The sequence below is a fragment of the Prionailurus bengalensis genome, chromosome A1 (genome assembly GCF_016509475.1).
Source record: "Prionailurus bengalensis isolate Pbe53 chromosome A1, Fcat_Pben_1.1_paternal_pri, whole genome shotgun sequence".
In the NCBI taxonomy this organism is placed as follows: Eukaryota; Metazoa; Chordata; class Mammalia; order Carnivora; family Felidae; genus Prionailurus; species Prionailurus bengalensis.
The window spans coordinates 235,793,482-235,818,164 of NC_057343.1; the positions used below are offsets into that span (position 1 = coordinate 235,793,482).

The following is a 24,683-nucleotide window of genomic DNA, read 5'->3' on the forward strand; positions in this document are numbered from 1 at the left end:
TTTAAAGATTTCACATAGCCAATTTCACATAGTAGGAAGAAAAGCTTAATCCTCTTGCCACTTGGAAGGCTCTGGGCCCGTCATCCTCAAACTTTAGGGGCCTGAGAATTCATTATGTGAGGGGCTTATTAAGACATGCCCCACCCCCCACCAGGAGCCACATCCCGGGTTATGGTTCTGCAGGGATGAGGTAGGGACACTTGCATGAACAATCCCCAAAGAGGAGGTCAGGGAACAATGAGTGTATTCCTTCAAATGATTTCCCATGGCCCGGCTTGCCCTGTGACAGGTGCAGGGTGGGGGGCGAGGAGGCGCAGAGGAGGGATGTGGCAGTGAGCCAGGAAGAACCCGGAAACAACACCTGAGGCACCCAGAGAGGACCAAGTGGGGGTGTGTGTGCAGCTCGTGAGTCGGGAGGGCAGGAGCAGAGGGCCACGGACAGCAGGGTGAAGGGAACAAGGAAATGCAGAGGCTGGAGAAGCAGGGGGGTGGGGGGTGAGGGGTGGGGGTGGTGGGGAGACAGTGTGGAAGCTGCTGTTGTTTTTCACGTTCTGCTGTGGCAGAAGAAAGGGAAAACTGAAGGACCAGGGTCCCTGGGCCTGCAGGAAGAGGCAGCGTCCAGACGGTGACACTGGGGTTGCCTCTGTGAGGGGCTTCACCTCTTTCCCTGTAACAGGAGGGAAAGACCGCCTGTCGCACTGGACCCCCACACCTGTTGGGCTCAGTGAACAAGTCGGCTACCCCGCCCTCAGGCACCGAGACAATCCAAAGTAAGCAAACTATGTCAGGACGTCTTCCACTTCCGGTAAACTACCCCTTGCAAATCAGGCACACTGAGCTCCAGGGACGGTCAGTTTGTAATAATGAGAAAGAACATTTTAACCAAGCTCTCTAAAATAACACTCTACTTCCTGGTCAGCGTGAAAAGTGAAAACTTACAAAAGAGCTACACAATTTCAAAGCATCTCTAGAAATAATATCAGAGATAAGTAATTCAACTGTATTGCCTTTATCATGAAGACTATCACAGAGTTTAAAGTGAGATGCTGACGTAACAAGGCCCGTTTTTACAGCGCTAACGTGGACGACAGCACCTTCATGTAATTCTTGATGAGCTCCGCTGCCCGGACCCCAGTCTCCATGTTAAAGCTGATGTCGACTTTAACTTCAGTCTCCTGGTCTGTGAGCTTTATTATCGGTACCTGCAGAGATTGAATTTTAAAAAAACAACTAGGTTCTACTGGCCAACATTCACCACAGTCTGATATCAAAATGTTTCCGAACTTGTACAGAGGGGTTTTCTTTTCTAACTCACAAAAGAGCTGAGAGATCATGAGTCCCAGGCTTTAAAGAAGAAAAGAGATTTTGCAGTGTGAACCTTGACCTCATGGGTCCCTGGAGCCCCAGACCCTCCTCCAAACCCCCCGACAACAGCCGGTGCTCACCTCTGCCCAGCCCTCTTGGCCGGATTCAGCATCAGTCATGGCCACTACCTGCGGGAAGGCTTGGGCTCCACAAGGAGAAGCTGGCTAAGTTCTTGTCCCGCCCCCGGGGGCACCTGGTGATGGGGCAACACTCCAGGTCCCCAAATTATGTTTGCGAGAATTTTTGCAAACGCTCAAAGGAACTCCAAAGCCAGCTTTTAAATTATGTTTCGTGCTGATGTTTCTCCAAACAATCCTACTTTGGGTTTTCACTAAGACAATTTAACTAAAAAACAAAACCAAAGCAAAGCAAAACAAAACACAAAAAACCACTTTCCTGAAAACCCAGAGTTAAGAAGCTAGACTGGAAAGGTTCTCATCATAAAGACGTGCAAGGTGCTCAAAACCTGCCTCGTGAGGGCTGCCCAAGCAGCCATACTGACCACACCCCTCCGCACCCCACCCCCCACAGAAAATGAATTGTGTACTTCCAGAACAAAAGGCAGCCTGGAAGCAACGAAAAAGCACTTTCCCTCACCAAAACGACTGGTCTAATTAAAGGTCTGGATACAGGGTGCGCACCTCTTCTGGGCCCTGAAACGCACCTGGCAGGAAACTGCCAAGGCCACACAGGGATGTGACAGGGATGGGCCAGCGGGTGGTGACTGTGACTCCTGGAGACCAGCAAGACCAGAAAGCATGGGCCGCTACAGTGAGTGTGGTCCAAGAGGGCAGAAAACCAAAATGCTTTCCCAAAGAACTTCCCAGACAGTGTTTCAGAAGGAGCCCACGTGTCCACAGCACAGTCAATTCCTCATGAACAATCCCTGCTCCCCATCACCGCTGGGCACCTCCTTGTCTACACTCACGGGACGCTTTCCCAAAACCCCTCCCGGTGCTCGCCTGGCTTACACACACACACCCACACACACACACCCACCCACCCCATCCCCCCACACACACACCCTCCTACACACTCACAGATTCTAGAGATTAGCGACAATACCACAATACTTATTTCTCGGTCGCTCAATACAGACAAGCTTCCTTCTTAAACACCGCTCTCAGGCTGGCCTCCGGAGCCCGGGACGAGAAGCAGGTGAGGCCACCAGCAGAAAAGGCGGCCCAGCGTCAGCTCATGCTTAGAGAACCGAGCAGTGCTGGACCCGCGTGGCTCAGTTCCCCTGAAGTCTACACCGGGCCCCTGGCAGCGGAGGGAGAGGTGTGCACAGCAGCTCCTGTGACACCGACTGGACCGTCTGTCCGCCCCATGCTCCGAGCCAAGGGCAAGCAGGGCCTTCTTCCGCTCCTCTGCATCTAACCCGGACATTGGTCAGAGACCACCGCCATCTCGTTCCCGTCAAGGACAAACGGCAGAGCCCCAGAGGGCAGGGTGGGGGGGCTCTGAGAGGCACCACGCGAGGCACCAGTGAGAGTCGAGGGCCCGAGCAGAGTGTGCCCCAGACTTGGACTTGGGTAAACCTGGATGAGTGCACGTCAGAGCACCCGCATCTTGCAACTTGTCCCCGAGATAAAAGGTCTCCACAGGTACGTGTCTGAACGATGAAAGGAACGGGCAGGTTCTTGCTTAACTAGAAGCCGGCAAACAGTCATTGTCTTCTGTGTAACAAATGCCGTGTTTTAATCACTGGGCTACGGGAGCGAGACTGGGCAGCACAGAACGCGTCAGTTCCTCACGCATCCGGACGGAGGCTGGCCCTGGCCCGAGCATGCACTTCAGCGCCAAGTACCGTGTGATGCTCTCACAACGTGCCATGAGGTACGTGCTCGGCTGGTAGTCCTAACTACTCGAACACGGCTACATTTACACCGGAAGTAGAGAACTCTTCAGAACCCTACGCGGTGACGCCCATAAACAGCATGAGCTCAGACACAGGAGAGTCACCGCAGCTGGCAGGTGTGCAAAAGCGCCAACCGGGGCTGAGGGGCCCGAGCCGCCCGCACTTACCGTCGCTTTGTCAAGGACTTTGATGGAGCACGGCTCAGCCACGTTGTGCTTCCGCAGGGCCTGCTCCAACAGCTGCAGAGGAGGCCGCTCCCATTTTCCAAAGACCACTAAGTCGATGTCGCTGGACAGAAGAACACGTGACCATGAGCCACCCGCTCACATCACTGTGCAGTAACACGCGAACGTGGGGCACACGCTCACAACTCCTTCGAGGGGCACACCCACCCCCACCGAGCACATCTCTCTGAGGGAGAGAAAACGCGGTGTGCGAGCTGCTGGTAACGTGTGGGCGGAGAGCCGAGAGGCGGGAAGAACCTCCCAGCATCCTCAGGTAAGTAAGGAGGTTGAAACGCTCCTTGGAGGTTTCCTGGCCCTCCGTCTACACTGTTGTCTACACTGCACCACTCTGGCTGACCTGTGGCTCCTGGGTACCCGGGATCTGTTCCGTTCCCTCCGGGCCCTGCCACGGCTATCCCCAAATCCTGGGATTACAGCCCTGTTTAGTCTCCAAGTGTTAACAGTGGGTTCGGAGAAAATAAGCTGTTAACGAAACACTGCACATAAAACTGATCTGGGTACCAAGATAGTTCTTGACGAGGAAATACTGAAGCACAACTTTAGGAGGCTACCTCGTTGGCTGCTTTTCAATAAATACAAATACAAAATACTGTTTGAATAGAATTCTGCTGGAATCTTCATTGAAACATCAGATCAGTTTTCAAAAACACACCCAAACTTTCAGAGTTTTCTCTACCGCGTTGTCTTCCCGCTCATCTTTACGTTCCTAACGGCCAGCATTTCTGCGACACCCCAAATCAAGCACAAGACAGGAAATGCAATCAGTTATTATAACACTAGATTAAACGCTATTTCCTGCCCTGTTCCCTCTGTGCTGCCGTCTCTTCCTTTAGCTTACGTTTCTAGCCTGGGATCTGAATATGAGGAGCCTGCGTTTAGCCCTGACCGCACACTCAGATGTCGCCCGCCCCAGCTGAGTGGCCGTCGGGCCGGCCTGTGCAGGGCAGCCTGGTACTTACCTCGTGGGAAGATAGAGGCCTGTACTAAAGCTGCCGAATATCTGTACCTGAAAGAAAAGAGTGGTCGTCTTACAGCACAGGCCAGTGTGAGCAGGCAGCCCTCCACCCACCCCCCCACACCCCCCTGCAGAAGAATTTTTTAAAACTCAAAATTGAGAGATGAAACAATTACTGGCCTTTCCCACAAGTGCTCAGAGCAGAGGACTTTTCAGAGCTGCTTTCAAACCCTCCAACCCCAGGGCGCAGAGGTTGAAAGACAACTGTGTGGGAGGTCATCTTCCAAGAGGAAGGGAATGCAGTGGCCGCCCGTGCCCACGGGGACCCCCCCCACCCCGCCGCGCCCTCCACCAGCCCGGCCATCAGGAGGGGGGCCCACATCAGGATGGGTGCCGTGGGCACAGGATGCTTGCGGAGTGAGGGCAAGGGGTCGGATTTCGGAGTCCGGAAGGTGCAAGGCGGGGGCCTGGGAACGTGCATTTCTAACAAACTCCTGGGTGATGCCTGCTGCCCCCCCAGGGCCGCCCCTGGGGAAGCACGGCCCCGGGCAAGGAGAGCCCAGGTCCTGGCCTGACACAGAAGCACAGTGAACAGGGCACCCACATCAGCTGCTGGCCAGAGGTCCTTAACCACCGTTTCGATCCGTTTCACCACCTCCCGTCTCATGGCTGCTTCTTCAGGACAAGGGGACATGAAGTTATAAAAGTCAATTATTTCCTCATGAAGTCTGGTGGACAAAAGAGAAAACACACGCATTATTGCTCTGAAAGTCAACCACGTCCACTCTGCTGTTCGATCAACAGGACTCTGGAATAGCCGTTGGGCCCAGAGCACCCCAGCTCTTCTCCCCTCGGCAAGCACAGGACGGAATGAACACGCCGTGGGCGACGGTGGCCCGGCACGCCTGGCCACCACGGGCGGACTCGGGGAAGTCTGCCAGGACACAGAGGCTTCCTCTCGGCCCTGCAGGACCCTCCAGAACAATCCCCACAGGGACCACGTTCAGAAGCCGAGGGAAGCCTGTCCACAGAGCGCAGAGCGGGGCCGGCCTGGCATCCAGGCCTCCGATCCCACCGCACCCCGGGGACGAGAGCCCCCTCGCCCTTGCCACCACACTTGGGGGTACGCCCCCCAAAGGCGCCAGCCGACCAGGAGGCCCACAAGCAGACACGGGCGCGGTGCCAGTGCGAGGCCCTCTCTCCCTAACAGAGATCTCCTTAAGTAGCGGCCGGAAAAGCCCATCCCGTGGCAGGCCCTGGCTCATGGAGCTCGGTTTCAGGGCCAAGGATCTACACGGAAGCCTCCTTCTGCAGGAGGGAGATACGGTCATCCTCAGTCACTTTCAGGGATTAAATTATGGGGCAGGTGATCTAATCCTGGGAAGCAAAACAAATCCAATTCACCTACTTCCTCTCTAAGTCTGATCAGTGAACAAAGAAATGACAAAATAGAATCTGCTCGATAACAACATAACGTTACCGCGACAGCCAGCGGAACAGTCCGCGTGACAGACGGCGACACTTCTCAACAGGACCTGTTAGTGTCAAGTGACAAAGGCAAGGGGCATCACATCCCCTCACGAGTCACATCGGCCCTCCACTCCCTCGCCTGGAGCTCTGCCCCGGCACCCCCGAAATCCCTGTGCAGCGACCGTTCCTAGCACTCAGCAGCCGGCTGACAGGCTCCTGGAGGCCGCTGAAAGCTCGCTGGGGGCTCTAGCTGGCAGTCGGCGATCCCCCACACCTCTGCCCTGGGTACGCCCGCACTGGATGTAGGCCAGTTAGATTCAGGCCACCACTGGAGCTTAAAATCAGGTCTATCTTGTTCAGCTTTGTAGGAAATCAAAAAAAGAAAATCCCACCCAAGCACGCTGCTGCCTGAGCCAGCACAAGAGCACACGGGCTCCAGGGCCTCTCAGGACCCCTCTGATGACAGAGGTATGAAATTTGGAGGCAAAATTATAAAGACACAGATCTAGAGAAGTTAAACAGCTGACCGACCCAAGTCGCAGAAGGGGAATACCCAAGCCAGCATCTGGAATTCTATCCACATCCCACACGCCTAACCCATGAAAACATCTGGCAAACGGGGCGTGCCACTTTCCCACAACTTCACTGCAGGCCGGCACCTGCAGGGTAGAAGGTACCAAGGACCGTCAACTTCCTTCTAAGCCGCGTGCAACTCAAGTGACAACCTAAGACTTTCAGCCCCCGACATCCCAGGCCTCTGCCCTCATCACCCTCAAGGCTCCAGAAAAGGGAGGAGCAGGAGGGACCCCTCGCTGTCGTCTGCACAGACACCACCAGCAAGTGTCGCGCCGTGTCCTTTTAGCGCAGGTCCGCTGACGGGCTGGAGACAGAAGACGGGGCTGCCTGGCATCTACCCTCCCACCCCCGCCCACATTTCAGAAGAGACGAACAGGCTGACTGGAGTGAGACGTCTCCCCTCCCACCCCCGCCCACATTTCAGGAGAGGTCGAGGCAGGCCCACGTTCCCAGAGCTCGAAGCGGTGCCAAGTGCAACACGAGGCCTCCCGGTTTCAGGGTCGCGTTCCGCCGAGAAGAGAAGATGCACTGACAACGCACCGACCTGAAATGCGGCCTTCGTCAGGCCTAACCGGTAATAGCTGTGACAGGGACCAGACAGCAAGAGGACTCCTGCTTTGCCTTCTGGGAATAAGAAGGGCACTCCCGGCGCACGCAGGGACTGGATGAGAAGCCCCCGCTGGCCCTTTCTGCAGGCGAGCAGGGTCGGCGAGCCACAGTGCGACTCCTGCAGCTGCGGGGACCACGGCGCTCTGGGCTGCGATGGCACCGTGGGCCAGACGGACAGGAAGCTCTAGCCATCACCACAAGTGGGCAGACCCCAAGAGCCCCCTCGGTTGCTTGCTCTTACTCAGCAGGGTCCTTGCGGAGCCCTCCCTCAGCTGAGGAGGCACCCAGGACTGGGCGAGGAGGGTGGGGGAATTGAGCAGGGAGCAGACGACCGCCCAACCCCAACCCGAAAAGGACTGTGCCATCAGAGCAATTCAACAGACACCACAGGACAGGGGCGCCTGGGTGGCTCAGTCGGTTAAGCGTCCGACTTCGGCTCAGGTGGTGATCTCACGGTTTATGAGATGGAGCCCCGAGTCGGGCTCTGTGCTGACAGCTCGGAGCCCGCTCAGATCCTCTCTCCCTCATTCCCTCCACCTCTCCCCCACTCTTTCTCAAAAATAAACATGAAAAGAAAAAAACAAAAAAACACAGGACAAGGGGGACAGCACGCCTCTGCCCTCCCACCCCTCCCCCTTCACTGCCCCCTGCGTCCTTCCCGCAGCGTGGCGAGGGCCTCCCCGCTCACTGCCTGGCCTCCAGCGCCTGAACAGTGCTGGTTCCTGGGGAGCATCTGACTGGAGTGTGTGGGATGAATCAAAGCAAGCTCTGATTAAACGAATGCTTTGCTTAGGACCTTGTCATTTAACATCTACATTCCCCATGAAATACACCCAAACTTAACATTCCAAACAGGGCTAAATACAAGTTTGAATTATTTTATTCACGCCTAACATTACGCGTAGTTTTCATCACTTTAAGAAACTGCACCTTATGTTGTCGACGATACACTTTCACAATGAAGTGTTATCAGCCACAGGCCCAACTGCAGGCATCAGACACCCCACAGGTCAATTTATTAGTCTGTTACTCCCGACCCTGAATCCACCGGCACACTCAATTCTCCAAAGTGGTTCAGAGTTTCGTCCGTCATCATTTATGTCCACGTGATCATTTCCACACAGCGACAAAAGCGAGGAGGCTCACTCTTCTCACACATCAAAACCTCAAAGGCATTGCACATCTGACAAGACATCTACATAAAACCACACTGAAGTCTCCGTATCTACGATTAGTCATGATCTCTTAGGGCTCAATGTCAGCCACCAGCATTCGGTCTCCAAATCTTCCATGGAAATTTCTGTACTGTGACCATCATAGAAAAATCTCCTCTATTAACGGATCACAGAGGGGCATCTCAAAACCACCAGGACACTACGATTATTTAATGAGATTTCCTGGCAAGGTTTCTTAAGGGAAGAGAGGCCCACGTGATCGATTGCGAGAAAGGCCCCAGGTACGGAACAAGGAGGGCAGGTGAATGCAGTGGGCCAACCCCATGATCTAGACTGGACCACCAACACTCCATTACTCCTGTTCTCTGTAGCCAAACTGAATCCTGAACAGGAGCCTAAAAACAACGGTGTAAGAGTCCCACCTTGTTCGACACTTGAGAATGTAATACAGATGCAGAGTGGAACTTTTTAAGTGAAAAAAGCCAAACACGAGAAGGAAAAACCCACAAGGAACCATCAGCAGCTTGGACTTGAAGACGGCCTTTCTACACTCTCATACAAAACGACAACAATCACAACACAGAGACTGAAGAACTTCTCTCCAAAAACATGCTGACAGTAAACAAATTAAAAAGCGACCGGCAACTGCACATGGCAGAAATAGGACGAATCCGACTCTGCAGAAAGACCAGGCCCTGGCATACTCTGGGGTAAGCTGACAATTTATCAAAAGGCTGAGCCCAGTCACTCCACTTCCGGAAACCTGTGCTGAGACCCTGAACCACCCCCAGAATCTGCAGGGCCTGCTCAGTGCAGGACTGGGGCCATCAGGTCTGGGCCATTGGACCTGGTCCCACAGGAGATGCTGTCCACTCATTAAGAACACGGAAGACGTGAGTGCCCCGGTGAGGAAGATCCCACGACAGCCTGCTGGTACGAAGACTGATAACAGACCCGGCCCCACTTGCGTCTGAGTGCCCGGCCCCTCCCTGTGTGCAGCACTAAGCACAGGACAAGGTCTAAAAGGCCACCTGCTGACGCTCACAGCGTTTCCCACCCAGGAGACTCAGATGGGCTGGCCTGAGAATAGTCCACTTTCGAATCTCGAGACTTCTATGCAGATTGGGTTTTTTTTTTTTTTTTCAAGAATGTGCTCATCATACAAATTAAAAAATGAACACAAAGAGTCAACTGCATTTTAGACGACCAGAGTGTGATTTTTAAGTTCTCTTTGCCTTGTGCATTTTCTAACGATGAATATAGACGCTGTGAAAAGAAAAGAGGGTATCGAGTCAGGCCTCCCATCTGCCCCACACGAGGCAGTCGACTCCGGGAGAGGTCTCCCAGAGCAGACCGGCGAGGGGCGCGCAGGTACCAAGGCCGCCTCCGGGGAAGGAGGGGTACCTGCCCCCCACACGGTGGGCCGTGGGGATGGCACGTGCTGTGCGAGGGCCACTGAGCACCCGGGACGTAGTACTGCACGTGCACAACCGCGGACCCGGGGCTCTAATCTGCCTGAACGTAAATCTAAACAGCCACACGCGAACTAGCGGGCCTCTCGCGCGGCCCTGGCGGCCGCTTCCTGACTCCCCCCCCAGGACAGGCTAAATGAGACACGGGGCAGGCAGGGGCAGCCCCACTTAGGGCACACTTGTCGAGCTTTCCCAGAACTGCACGCACGGGCTCTGTCTCATCCCCCAGATCCTCCCTCTTCTCGCCCTTGGCGGACCTGGCAGCCCCCGAAAGCAGAAGTGACCCCCCCACCCAAGGATCGGTCTCGCTTGCGGGGCTCCACCAGGCGCACACAACCCTCCAACCAGAGCCCAAGTGGACAAAAACGCACTGTGGTAAATAATGCTGCAAAAGAACACAGGGAGGCACAGACCTTTTCACAGCACCGACTTCGTTTCCTGTGGGCAAATACCCGGCAGAGGGATTGCTGGATCAGAGGGTAGCTCTGTGCGCATTTAAGGAGCCCCCAGGCTGCTCTCCACAGCGGCTGCACCAACTGACGTTCCCACCGACGGTGCACAGGGTTCCCTTCCCTCCACGTTCGCGCCAACACCGGTTATTTCTTGTGCTTCTGGTACCAGCCATTCTGACACGTGGTATCTCATCATGGTTTTGAGTTGCATTTGGGCGTCTCTTCGCGTGTCTGTTGGCCGTCTGTACAGACAACGCATGGAGGCAGCTCAAGTGCCCTCTGACAGACCCATGGACAGACATGTGGCGGACCTACACAATGGAATATCACTCGGCCACAGAGAAGAGCGACATCTTGCCATCTGTGACCACAGGATGGACCTGAAGGGCATGTTATGTGAAGTGAGTCAGATAAAGACAAACAGCATATGATTTCACTTATATGTAGAATCTAAAAAATAAAGCAAGCAAGCAAACAAAAAACAGAAGTGGACTCCTAAACACACAGAACAAACCGGTGGTTGCCGGAAGGGAGGGGGGTGCGGGGATGGGCAGATAAGCGAAAAGGATGAAAAGAGGAAGACTTCCAATTATAAAATTGGTCACGGAGATGAATGAACAGTACACCACAGGGACCAGAGTCAACGGTACCGTAATATCTGCACGGTGACAGATGGTGGCCACATCTGAGTCATGTAGGGAACTGGTGAATCAATGTTGTGCACCTGAAACTGACACCACACACCCACTCTACCCCAATTAAAAACAAACAAGACAAGGCAACTTCTCACAGGTCTTGGGACTCTCTTTTCCAAACTTTCTCCAAAACGGATGTTCTTAAATCTCAGGGCTAAAAGTGGATAGGAGAGAGTCATGTCTGTCAAAACTAAACATTACAGTTCTTGATAGAATTTAGACACATACTTACTGTTACATTTACAAAACTGTGGTTTAACAGCTTAACAAGATGTTAGTAACAATGGTGCCTGATTATGGCATTTTGCAAAGGCACTGATCTACTTACAGAACTGGGCAGACTATTCCTCCAGTCTCACTGGAAGGCACTCTTTTCCCCCAACGTTCTAACATGCCTGGAACTGGGATGCAGTTTTCAATCAATGCCCGGGCATCAGATCAATTTTAAAATTAAACACTTTTCTTCCTTCATGGTACATTTCACAATGGTGCATCTTTTTCGGGTCAGCTGATCTCTCCAGGAAGTTGTCTATATGAAGTTTATATTTCTGACCCACGAAAATAACTTCAAATGGGTCAGGGTTTTGCATACAATGGCACCAGGACCCAAAGAAATGCGGGAACTAGAAGCTGACCACAAGGCGTCCAGTCCCGGGGAGGCAACAAGAGTAACAGCAAGGACCCCCGGGAACGTGACGCCTTCCCCGCCACACTCTCCAGCCTCAGAGCCGTGCGCAAACCCTGGAGCCTCTGCGCAGCGCAAACTTCCTACTAAGCAGAGAAGCCAGGTGTACGTGCTGCTGGGGGCCGTGACACTGCTCTTCTGACTGCTCAGTGGTGGCGTCGCAGCCTCATCGGAAGCGGATCACCAATTTGGGCAGGCGCGGTGGTAAAGGAAGCCGCGAGCAGCGTGTGCGTCTGTGGGCGGTGGAACGCAGGTGCTCCAGCAAGGCGCCCGGCCCATTCGGGTCGGGTGCGCTCTGAGATCCCATGTGGGAGATCTCACCTTTGCACGTGGCACTCGCTGCAGAGAGCCCTGAACGATGCATTTTCTGGTATTTTAAGAAAGACGGGAATGGTGAGCGCAGAGTTTTCAGTAAATTTCAGTTTTAATCATGAAAGTACTTGACTTCTGAAGCACCATTTCCCAGCGTACTCTTAAACTAAGGATTAGAAAATACAGTTCTTTCAAAAACAAGACACTTCTCATCCACAGTTTGCTCTCTTCCAAGAGTCCAACCCCATTCAAAAGGTAATGACTGCTCGATTTCTAGTCGGTTTTGCAAATTCTGCTTTTCGTACCAAATATGAAGATCAGTAATGTTTCAGTATCTATCTTAGCACCTGGTGTATGGTTGCTGTAAATATCTATGAAACCCAACTCCGTGAGCTACTTGGAGGGTGAAATGTACTATTTGGTTAGCAAACCCAACCATCTGATTTAGCAGCTCCTGGGGCTACTGATGAACACAGACGACCACTGCGGGAGGACGTCTGATTTTAGAAGCTGAGCTGGCGGGCTTACACGGTTCCCAACTTCGTCTAATCTGCATCAAAGCCAGCGAGGAGGGCTGGCTGGTTCCGAAGGTGCTGCAGGGCGAGTACCCCCCTCCCCCAGGGAGGGGGGACTTGGTGCCCAGCCCCAGGCAGAGCCAGCTCTTACCCCCCTCCCAGCCCCGGCACCCTCTGCCAAGTGACCCAAAGGTGGCTTCTCTGTACCCACCACGCAGGACAGGTAGGGGTGCTGCTGCAGGTAACGGACACAAAGACACAGGGGCCAGAAGCAAAGATGATCAAACGTATTGCAAGCAAGACACACGGGAAGAAAAGTGGCAAAGGAAACGTGCTGAACAGGTAACGATGCTGGCCCGGGAGGCGGGAAGCACAGGTGGGTTTGCCTGTCCCCCTAGATTTCAAATCCCGCGGTTTCTTCCAAGGAAAGCGATGGCCAGAGGTGAGGGTTTGGTCACCATCTCCTTAAGGGAAAAGGGATGCCAACGAACGTGCACAGGGCCTCGGACGCAGCCCCGATTTAAGCACCCGCCTCTCTAAATATGAGCTGTGCTCCACAGGGCCACCAGGGTGGATGTTCCTGGCTCACTGAAGTCTCAAACCCTAAACACTGGTCCCCAGACCCCTCCCTGGTCCCCATGGTCCCTGTCAGTCCTGTTAGCCACACGTTCCAGTACACCTTTACCATATGCCCCACGAACCTGGTCAATTCCAAATGCTGGGGGAGAAGCAAGCTTTCCATTACAAAGGAAAATGCAATAGAAAACACCAGAAATTGCGTTTGACTGTTAACTTATTCCCTCCTCTCCCCCACTTCCTCCAACTCTTCTTAAAACCTTTCAAAAGCGTCAGAGCACCTGAGTGGCTCCATCGGTTAAGCGTCTGAATCTTGATTTTGGCTCAGATCATGATCTCACAGCTCCTGGGCTCAAGTCCTGCATCAGGCTCTGTGCTGAGCGCGGAGCCTGCGTGGGACTCTCTGCCCCCGCCCCCGCCACTGCGCACCAGCAAATGCTCTCTCTCAAAATAAATACATAAACTGTAGCAAAACAAAAAACCATTCAAAAGCCTTAAAAAGCCAGTGGTTTCTCATAAACTGGAGCTCCTTCCCCTTGACTCCACATGTTCACTGTTGACATTTTTGCCAAAACCACTGCCTTGATGAAACTATCTGGAGTTAACCACTGGAGTCTGTCCATTTTGAAGCACGCGCCGATGAACCTGCAGGGGGACGAAGGACTCAGACTCCACCCCACTGCACAGACGGCAGAGAGGGAGGTGCTGACTCAGATCCGAACCGAAAAGAATGGGCTGCTAAGCCAACGGCAAGTGCAGACTTCCACGAGGGAAAGGCTGAATCATTTCTATTTTCGGGGGTGAACGATCCTCTTTAAATTACCCATTTACGGATACGGTTAATGAACTAATTATGAATCATTTTTATTTATTTTTAATTACATTACAAGGCAATTAACATCCGCACCAAGTATTTAGAAAACCTTGAAGAAGGCTTTCAAAAATGTATTTGTTTTTTAAAATACAAGCTCACTGGGGTGCCCGGGTGGCTCGGTCGGTTGAGTGAGTGACTTCGGCTCAGGTCATGATCTCACAGTCTGTGGGTTCGAGCCCCGCGTCGGGCTGTATGCTGACAGCTCAGAGCCTGGAGCCTGCTTCGGATTCTGGGTCTCCCTCTCTCTCTCTGCCCCTCCCCCACCATGCTCTGTTGCTGTCTCAGAAATAAACATTAAAAAATTTTTAAAAATAAATAAAATTAAATAAGATAAAATTAAATAAAATAAAATGAAATGAAATAAAATAAAATGAAATAAAATAAAATAAAATAAAATAAAATAAAATAAAATAAAATAAAATAAAATAAAATAAAATAAAAATACAAGCTCAGAAGTGGAAGGAAAACCACCAGAACTGCAGATCAGAACCCAGTGCTTCCAGGGCGTTCCTCTACTTCTGCTGTTGACGCGGCAGCTCCACGCCAGGCTCCCGTCAGCCTGCGTGAAGGGCCTGCACCCCAGCACTCCCGCTCCAGAGACCCACCTGTGTCCCCGTCTCTCCGCAGAAGGGCTTTGAACAAAGCTGACCTGCACGTGGTGTAACATGTGAATGGAAGAGCGAGGCCCTTGGGAAGCTGCTACAAAGGGAGGAGGTTGAGAGCAACAGAGAGGAAGAGGAGGTACTCCCTGGGGGAGGGCAGGCAGGATGGGCTGGGAGGGCACAGCTGCCGTGGGGCAGGCCACGGCCAACCCAGGTTGAAGAGGCTAAACCCAGCTGGCATTCACAAAACAGCCAGGTCAGAAGGGCGCTGCAGCTTTGGAATCATCAATGCTGTAACTCTGGTCCCATGCACATTCAGCTCCCAATAAAAGTGCGCTTTCTATCCCCTTCCGTCCAAGACCCCTCCTGGGATCGTTCGGCCGACAGTGAGTCCTGGTGCAGGCAGATGTCTGAGGGCCTTTCAGAACCTAAGCTGAAGGCCAGCAAAGGAAATGACACTCTTCTACCTTAGCAAAGCAAACCCAAGCGCACTGCACATGCCAAGCAAAGGCCCTGGGGCCACTCAGACACCACAGATCCACAGCAGTCTTCTCTTCCCCTCACAACAGAAAGCAAGAACTCAGATACCAGAAGCTTATAATTAATCCATGACAAAAGTACTTAATTTAACGCATTTCTCCTGAACTCACTGCTAGAGAAGAAAGGATATTCTGACATGGCTTCTAGAAAGAGAACTCTAGTGAGGCACCCGGGAGCTTCCTACAGACCAGAGTGAATCTAACCCAGCATTTCACAAGCTGAGTCAATAGAAAGTCCAGTGGTGGGGTTAGTGCTACTCAGAACCATTTTGTATTATTACCCCCGAGAACCTATCCCATGCCACGGGTACCAGCTGGAGAAAACCCGTTTGCTTATTAGCACGTCCACAATCCATCGGGGCAAAAATGAACAAAGGGCTCAGTCTCCTGACACTGGTGCCCTACAGAGCCCACAGTGCAATCCACGACCTACAAGTCTAAGGACTAGCTCACAGCCAGGAGAGCTGCTGGGGGGCAAGGAGAGGCCAAGAAGGCACTCTGCTGAGCCACATATGCTGGCTTTCTCCTGCGCTGGCTCAGGCCATTGCCACCAAGACTTGCACAGCAGCCACGGCACAATCAGGAAGCACCGTGGCCACCTGTAGGGTGCTCAGGGGGAACCGTATGGCTGCGTCTAAAAGCCCAGATCCCGAGCCCTGTTTGCCAGCTCGAGTTGCTGCACCATTTTTGAAATGAACACAGCTATACGTTCTGTCCTCGTTCCAGAGATCCCGACCCTCCATGAAGACAATCATCGTTTGAAGAAGATTAGTAAGAGTCTGAAAACGTTAATATTCCGGAATGCTACACAGTATCGTCTACGTTAACAGCATTTTCATGAGCCTCCCAGTCCTGAAAGCAAATACTGTCTTCTCTTTACAAATGAGAAAACTATTCGTTAGGCAGGTGGTAGCCAGCCCAGGATCATGCAACCGAGACTCAGACCCAGAGCTGTGTAGTTTGAACTTCAGCATTTAGCCACAAAGCTGGGAAGCCACACTCAGGAGGTGGCCCGACATACAGAAACCTGTGCAGAAACTTCTGCAACGTGGGTCCCTTTATAAAGAATGCAAAGTCATGACTATAACTCTCCTTGGGGAATAACGTACATCCACATAACGTTTTTAAATTGTTTAAAAGAGCTTTCTTTCCAATGACCGAGGAAGCACTGATCGCGAATTAGATTTGAACAAACACAAAATGACACCTGTGCAGTGTATTTAAAGTAGCACTAAAAACAGCAGAGAAACACACTTGAGTGCCAGCAGGAAAATCATGGGTGACTCCTCTTCCCTATTGTCCAGGTCTGTTCAACAAGTACATTACTGCTCTCATAACCATAACCCACCAAAAAAACCATCCCATCAGCTTCGTGAACTGACACCTCTCTACCTCCGAAGGTTCCAGGGCAGACATCCCTGTACCTGTGGTAAGTCTTCTCTAAGACCCTGGTCTCCTGCCCCTACGTCTCGGGCACACCAGCAAGGGTGCGTCCTCTGGCCCTGTCAGCCCACGAGAGAGCCGTGCCCAGCGCCGCGACTCTCGAGGAGACTCCAGGCCCGCTCAGCTCCGAGGCCCCTTCACCGCTAACGTTCTGGTTCTGGAGCCAGCCAAGCCACTGGTTCAGGAAGCTACCGCAGACCGCAGCGTTCACCCCCTGCCCCCGCAATGCCCACCCAAGGACGGGGCTCCTGGAAACACTACCCTCACGTTCCCAGAAAATCCTCCGCAGGTGCCGAAGGATGAACCCAGAGGAGACGTGTGCGAGGCTCTCTGGCCACCCCACACCAGGCACGGCTGACAGGCCCGCTCTGCTGGGCCAGGTCATCAAAGGCACTGCTGCCCAAGGGCTGCGTGTGGAGGGAGGTCCGAAGGCTACACGTGGACTCGCGAGAAAAAACCCCACAACTCTCTGGCCACATGCGTATCATCAGCTGACATGTACCACCGGCTTGCTCTGTGCAGGCACCGCGGGACACGTTTCCTGAGCGCGACCCGGGTAACCACCAGCATCACCCCGTCCGATGGGAGGCTCGGCAGTTCAACACCCACCGGGGCTGCGCTCCTGCACAAAGAGCTGAGGCTGGTCAGCGCCCCGGCGGCCTCTGCTCCCGCTGCGCAAAGTGCTCCCTGGAGCCTCCCACTCAGCCGCCCTCCCGTGTGCTTCCTGCAGAATCTGGGACCCCCAGCCTCCACCGCCACCCGCTGCTTGCCTGGCCTTGACCACTCAGCAGGACCAGAGGCACGCACAGTCTCACTGCCGGTGCTGTTCTAAGGAGACAAGTCGTCCCGACGCCCCTGACGGAGGACGTGAGGTCACCTTCCCTGTCACCAAGACCGGAAAGGCACTGGGTAAGGCCTACATCCGGTTCCAAGTGGCCCCCCCCGACAGGCACATGGCAGGCGGTCATCACCTGCCCGGCGCCAGGGCCGCGAGCCCCCATCCACCCCACACGCTGGCGCGCTCGCCTCCCCGGGACCTGCCCACGTCCTGTACCACGTGTGTCACAGTTCAACGTCCACTCCCCAAACGAGAAAAGCTCCCGGGACTTTCACTTACTGTATGCATACTCTTCAGCCAGCCACGACTGCTCCCGTCCAGTTTACAGGACCGACTGTTAGGGGCCCACGCGGGACACCACAGCCTCTTTAAGGCTCGGGAGAGGGTTCAGCACTCAGCAACCTCCCAAGGTCCCTCCAAGAGGACTGAAAACGTTTTTAAGAAAAAGCACAACAAGGGGCGGCTGGGTGGCTCAGTCGGTTAAGCGTCCGACTCCGGCTCAGGTCATGATCTGACGGGTCCGTGAGTTCGAGCCCCGCGTCGGGCTCTGTGCTGACAGCTCACAGCTCAGAGCCTGGAGCCTGCTTCGGATTGTGTGTCTCCCTCTCTCTCTGACCCTCCCCCACTCATGCTCTGTCTCTGTCTCAAAAATAAACATTAAAAAAATTAAAAAAAAAAAAAAAGAAAGAAAAAGTACAACAGGACTGGGTAATTGCTGGGGAGGGGAGAGGAGGAGGGGGAGGGCTTAACGGATCCAAAGGTTTAAGGCAACACGAAGTGCAGAAAGCAGACGCAAGTCCTCTCTCTCCAGTTTCCTCCCGCAGACCTACGAGACAGCAGGCACTACCCTGCTGCTGGCTCTGAGTAGGGAGCACGACGAAGTAAGTAAGGCCCTTGCTCAAAGTCTGGGAGAGCAGAGAGGGCAGCGTGGAGAGGGGAGGCAATACCACACGCACAGCCCGGCCGTGCCCGTGCTGCCGGAGGCTGGGTGCCGAGGGGCCGGGGCTGGTGCTGGACTCTCAGGGCCAGCAGCAGCCAGACCCCACAGCTGAGGGGGCAGCGTTCCGGGAGAAGGAGGTGCGGCAAGGGTGAGCTCGGGAGGCCTGGGGAAGCGGAGAAAGCCTAAGCCCGGGACACAGAGGCAGCTCCCCTGGGCTGACTCCCGAGCAAACAAGACTGTGGGCATGTGAAGACACCCCATGGCCAGAAGGAAGAGGGCCCAAGAGGCCTGCAAAAGCCGGAGTCATTCAGGAAGACTCCAGCCCCCACAAAGGTGCCCGCCGAGTCCCCCAAGCCTCTCCTCTAGACCCGCAGGGCTGCTAGGTCCCGGAGAGGCCGGCCTCAGACACGGCCTTTCAAGCCTGAGCTGAAGCTTCTCAGTGAGGTGGGAAGGGTACAGCAGGAACACACTTGTGCCACGTGGGCACAAAGGTGGCCTGTGAGGAGGGGGGGGGGGGGGGGGAGGAAGAGAAAAGAGAAAAGAAACAGAACACAGCGAAAAGAAAAGCTAAAAGAAACGAAATGAAACACAACACAAAGAAAAGAGAGGAACCCAGTACGCAACGGAAGCAAGGAAGTCAGCCGGGAGGCAGGCACAAGCGGAGATCAGGACAAGTGTGCTCTGGAGCCTTGTTCTACAGAGAAGAAACCTCGGTAAGAACGTGCCCAGGAAGTCGGGGTTACCCGACTTCTGCTGACAAACAGCAGAGTGAGGGGCGGGAGTGGTCAGTGCTAAGCACACCGAATGGGAGCCGAAGCAACAGGAGCCTCGTTCCACAAAACAAGCGCAGGGTAGGAGGAAGTGACTGCAGTCATCCGAGGGGAGAAGGTTCCGGAGGGAAAAGACACCCCATTAACAGGAGGACGAGGCGTTCGCGGCACAGCCGGTCTCCCTAAAGTGAGGGCAGAGCCCGCTGTGCGGGTGCGACCGACGCTGGGACAGCCGCGGCACAGAGGACCGTGCCTAGGCGAGGGGAAGGCTTGGGACAGGCGACTGACAAACCGACCAATGCGAAGCACCCTCACCCACGGGGGAGTCCCACCTGCCTCCGATCTCGGACAGCATCCACAGCCAGACACACAGCCAGGTTGAGGCGGGGAGACTGGCACCGGGGCCCGCAGCGGGCCTCCGGGAACGTGGCCCCAGTTAGAGCTCCCCTTTAGAGACCTGAGTGCAGGCACATACCAGAGAGACTCCAGAGGCTTCTGCACGCAGAGCTGCTGAGTACGCACAAGGGCTGCCGGGGGCCCCCGGTGCTCAGCGGAGCTCCATGCGAGGAACAGGGGCGCCCCGGCCAGAGCAGAGCAAGGCCGGGGTCACGGCCAGAGGAGCAGGATCTGCTCCTGCGACGCCGACGACAGCACCTTGAAGGCAAGAAGGCACGGCTCCTGAGAGCTCTGCCAGCGAAGCCGCACCCTCGGTGAGGCCCACTGGAAACAGCGACCCCGCCGAGAACTCGGAAATCTTCAGGAACCCCCGTAAGAGTCCTGGTGGTGAGCACCGAGTTGACATAAACACAAAACCAAGACTAATCGATTGTAAACTGTGGTTTCCGGTGTCCAGGCAGCACTGCAGAGTCACCAGGCATCCAGAAGGCCTGGGGTCAGAGGCCCTGCTGCTTTCCAGCTGGGAGACCTCGCGGGGCCCTGCGCTGTTCCACGTGAGACACGCGCGGATGCGCACGGTGCCCACCCCTCCCCCCCCCCCCACGTCACTGTCATGAAGATTTAATGAATCCAGACGAAGCACTTAGAATAGGATCTGGCACTCAGTAAAGGCTCAGTAAATGGTAGCAATTCTAATTGCAGAACAAAATACAAACGCTTAACTCATGATGACAAACAATGTAATGCAAATCGGGAGGTAAAGATGTATAAAAGGGCTCTTTTAGTCTGCTCAGGCTGCCGTAACAGGGCACCACAGACCAGGCAATTTCAACAAGAGAAATGTATTTCTCACAGTTCTGGAGGCTGCAAGTCCAAGATCAGGGCGCCGGCGTGGGCAGGTTCCGGCGAGAGCCCTTTCCCCGGGGTGCACACGGCTGCCTTCTCACGGACAGGGCCTCGGAGCTCTCTGGCCTCTTGTCTCACAGGCACTAATCCCAGGGTGAGACCCCCACCTTCGTGACCTCATCTACACCTAATCACCCCCTCAAGGGCCCCTTCCCCAAATACCACCACACTGGGTTTGGAGCTTGGAGCTTCGACAATGTAGGCACTCAAGGGGGACGTGATTCAGTCCTCAGCAGGGGCTTAACATGTCTACCTTACACAGCAGGAAGCAAACTGCTATGATTTCATTAAAAGTTTTACTCTGATCTTTTTGCGCTTAGCCACTTAAGGTTTCCATCTTTTTTTTATGTTCTTGGTCTTCACAACACCTCTCAGAAGCTAGTATTTCTATCTGATGCTCAACATTACTTTCACTTTAGGCAAAATTAATAATGTAGTGAGTGTATTTAAAGAGACGTGAATGGTAATGCAACTATTTCTGTTGGTCAATCCACGTGTCCACCCGTGCGTGGGCTTAGAGAGAGAGGTCCCCAATGGCAGTCACCTAATTGCACTTTGCTTTTCTCCAGGTGGTGAAAGTAATGATTTTTAAGCTTTCTTTTTTTTAAGAAAACACAAACACACACAAGTCCATTTAATAAAATAATACACTTATTTAAAAATCAGCAGAAAGCACTCTTGGAAACTCCCTCTAAAGCAATCAGGGCACAGGGGCACCTGGGTGGCTCAGTCGGTTGGGCATCCAACTTCGGCTCAGCTCATGATCTCATGGTCCCTGAGTTCAAGCCCTGTGCCGGGCTCTGTGCTGACAGCTCAGAGCCTGGAGCCTGCTTCGGATTCTGTGTGTGTCTCTCTCTCTCTCTCTCTGCCCCTACCCAACTCGTGTTCTGTCTCTCTCAAAAATACATGTTAAAAAAATATCAAAAAGAAAAAAAAGCAATCAGCACACAGAACTGTAACAGGCACAACATCACATGTGGCAGTGGCATCACTGGCCGCTTACAGGAATCACTTCGAAATGCCGGGTGACGGCACCAGGACCTCACACTTGGGTTGGTCCGAAACTACTTCGGGCTCCTTCTGGGGAGATCAAGGCACAGAAGCCCACCTTCGGGGTCCCTGCCTCGTTCGGAGCCTGGGCAGAACTTCAGGCTGCCACCTGCAAGCCGAGAGACCGGAATTCAACGTAATCATTTTCTTCCTATTGCTGTACCTCTTTGAACAATTCCCTCTTTGCTCTGCACGTCTCGCGGTTGACACGACGCACTGCGGACTCAGACTGCCTGGGACCCAAAACCAGCATGGCACCTGCCAGCTGTGTGAGCCAGGGGCCGCCCTGCCCAGAGCCACACCCTCCTCCTCTCCCGGCCGTGGGCCACAGGAGCCGCTACACAAAGGGGTGAGAGTCAACAGGGCCAGTGATTATCATTACAGTGACAGGTGCTGTAGGCCATTGGCTAGACGGGAGCAAAGGGAAGACTGGAGTGCTCGCCTGTGAAGGAAGACTGGAGGACGGTGAGCCATCTTCCCCAACCACAAGCTTCTCACTTCTGCCCGTCTTTACCCAAACACAATCTTAAAAGGCCATTTTCACTCTTACCAATTTTGCAAGCTTCAGTTCATTCCAAACTTTAACCTGTGACAAATTCTCACCTGGAATTGGTCTCCGTTCCATGCTCGTTTACGTTGTGCTTGTATGCAGACCTGCATCTCTTGTGAGTCGGTCTCTGATAGAGCCACAAACTCTCTAGACAGACTCATCATCAGCTTTTTCCCAGGAGCTCACTTATAGCAAGACCTTGGGATGTCTGCATTTCACAAACCATGTAAGGTATCCTCTTCTGTATTTTGGATCACTCAGAGTTGTCCTTCAAGTTTTAGAAATCTCTGCTTAAACTTAGAGACGACGTCTATAACCAAGATACTCCACTGCGTTGCCCTATGGCTCCCTTCTCTGCCAATTCACCAAGTCCTCGCGTCTTGCTCCTAACCCGAGCACACCAGTTCTGCTCCCGGAGGGGCAGTGGCGAGGCCTGGGGGCTCTGTGGTCAAGCGGGCCCGCCATGGGGCTGCAGCTCTTCTGGTTTTCTAGGTGCACCCTGGACAAGGTGCCTCATCTACTAAAGCTTATTCTCTCTTTAAAACGAGCTCTTGTCAAGAAGAGCCGGGAGGAGGCAGTCCAAAAACGCTCACGGGTCCTGCTCTTGGCCTTCAGTTGTGTTCAGCTAAAACAGCAACTCATCACGGGCTCCACTTTTCCTAGATGGCAGCTCGTAAGGAAGCTCCAGATGGGAGGAGCCCTGCTCCCTCCAGGCCGGTTCTGGAATGTCTGCAGAAGGCAGGAACCGCAGCTCCCAGGGCCGCAGGACTGGCTCCCTGTCCCCGAGCCTCCCCCACAGCATCTTTGTCATCATCTGCCGTGTCTCACAGCCCCCACAGGAGGACCTCGCCCTCCCTCTCCCCCATGCCATCTCGCTCTTCAGGAAAGCAAACACATTGGAGCCAGATCTGCAGGGTGAGCTGCGAACCGTCGCCCGCGAAGACGAAGACGAAGACGTCTCCGTCATTCAGCGTTGCTTGGAGCTCCTGACGTCGACACTGGAACGATCATGTTCGCCTGTCTAGGCGTTAGTTACTTTTCTGTCTGCAAGACAGGGGTGGTATTTCCCATTTCCTGGGCCTGCTCTCAGAACACAGGGAGGAGGCTCGCGCAGAGAGCCGAGCCCCACAGAGCCTCCGTGGCCGCTGCGTGACAGGGAAGACGGGACCGTCCAGGTTCCGGCACGCGCCCGGCAGAGGGGGCTTGACACCACCGCCCACGGGCCAGACTGGACGCTCTGAGCCACACGCAGTGGTTCCGTCTGGTACCCTGCCACGGACGGAGCCCAGGCTTCGTGTGCCACCGAAACAGCAGCCCTTTGAAGAGGATATATGCTAGGAATTCCAAAACGCAGTTTCTAGAGCTTTCCCAGTGGGGACCGGCCGAGCACCACGGCTTTTGCTGTTGTTCAGGTTTGGGCTCGTTTAGGCAGCAGCTACTGAATCAAACTTTGTGTTTCGAATAAAGAATCTAAAGTTACCCTAGTTTGGTGCCGTCCAAACACAAGGCTATCTAAGTTTTCATTAAAATTAAATGCAACTAAAACTCAGTCCCACAGTTGCATCAGCCACACCGCAAGCGCTCGAGGGTCACGCGTGGCTGGTGGCTACCGGACTGGACCACACAGACACAGAACTCCTCCATCTTCCCAGAACATTCCGCCAGACAGTCTGCTCTACGTCGCAAGTTCCCTGCCCCTTCCTGCTGTGTGCACCACCACACCAGAACGGAAGTTAGAAGCTGCAAGGAGCTTCTAGAAATAACACAGAAATAACACAACAGCCACTCCTACCATGCACACAGGACAAAAAACCCGCAAGGACTTCAACCAGCTGACATGCGGAGACAGACCTAAGAGACCAGGAGTGCCCTTAAAGCTCTGGAAAGACGCTTATTTAAAAACTGCAGAACGCATTACTTAGGCACAGTTCAAATTTTTAAACTTGGAGAAGAATTCCTTCAAAGGGAGAAGCGTCTTCACAGCATGGCAGGGGCCCCAGAGGACTTGGAACTTCAGGCTTTAGCAATTTCTCCGAGAAAAGCTTTGGCCCGAGGGGGAAACTTGTATTTTCAAACCCGGAGCGAAAGGCTTTTTCTGTCCAGTTGGCAACAAGCACCGCCTAATTTTTGGTTTCCATTTCCTCAGAGAGAAGAAAAGGGGAGGCAAGGAGCGGCCGTCCCCGTCCTCCACGTGACAGCTCACATGGCTCTTCCAAGTCCCCTTTATTCGGTCCGTCCTGCGAGGGCGATGTGGCAGACTGCACTTCAGAGATGGGGAAACTGAGGCTCAGAGGTCAAAACCCAACCTGGGAACGAGGCCCTGGGGTGCGGGAAGCAGGCTAACCGAGCTCCAGGCCACAGGCCCGCCTCAGCGGTGGGAGACGGACTCCCGTCAGAGGGTTCAAAGCAAGAAGGAAATGATGTGATTCTGCATTTCCCTTGGACTCCTGCATCCCAGCCACTCCTTCGGATCCACGGGATCGCAGAAACAGGAGGATCACACACGGAAAGATAAAAACTACCTACATCCACATGTTATCACTTAGGAAATGGACTCCAGTCTTAAACCACAGGGGAGCCTAAACGGTTCCACGGAGCGGCTGGTTTAGGAATTAAAAACGAGCACAGACCCACCATAAAAAGGCACGTCGCTGACAGTGAAAGACATTCCTTGCCAACGGGAACCTGGGCACCTCCAAGACACTGCCATCGAGGCTTCCCTGTCAGTGGCTAACCTGTGCAGAGGCCTGCTGAGCCTGGAGACCCAGCCCCGCCTCGCCACTGGCCACCGACACACGGGAAGCAGGCCTCG

The 24,683-nt window shown here is 53.9% G+C and overlaps 1 protein-coding gene across 2 annotated transcripts in view; it reads right to left on the reverse strand.

Moving 5' to 3' along the window:
• The window catches only part of TENT4A (terminal nucleotidyltransferase 4A), a 46,528-nt gene that overhangs the window by 14,087 nt on the left and 7,758 nt on the right, over positions 1-24,683 (reverse strand). For both annotated transcript variants that reach the window (XM_043601313.1, XM_043601303.1), the window contains exons 2-5: positions 5,031-5,154; positions 4,431-4,477; positions 3,394-3,514; positions 1,095-1,202 (exon numbers count right to left, since the gene is read on the reverse strand). In XM_043601313.1, coding sequence (XP_043457248.1) covers positions 1,095-1,202; positions 3,394-3,514; positions 4,431-4,477; positions 5,031-5,154 — 400 coding nt within the window. The remainder of the gene's footprint in view (positions 1-1,094; positions 1,203-3,393; positions 3,515-4,430; positions 4,478-5,030; positions 5,155-24,683) is intronic.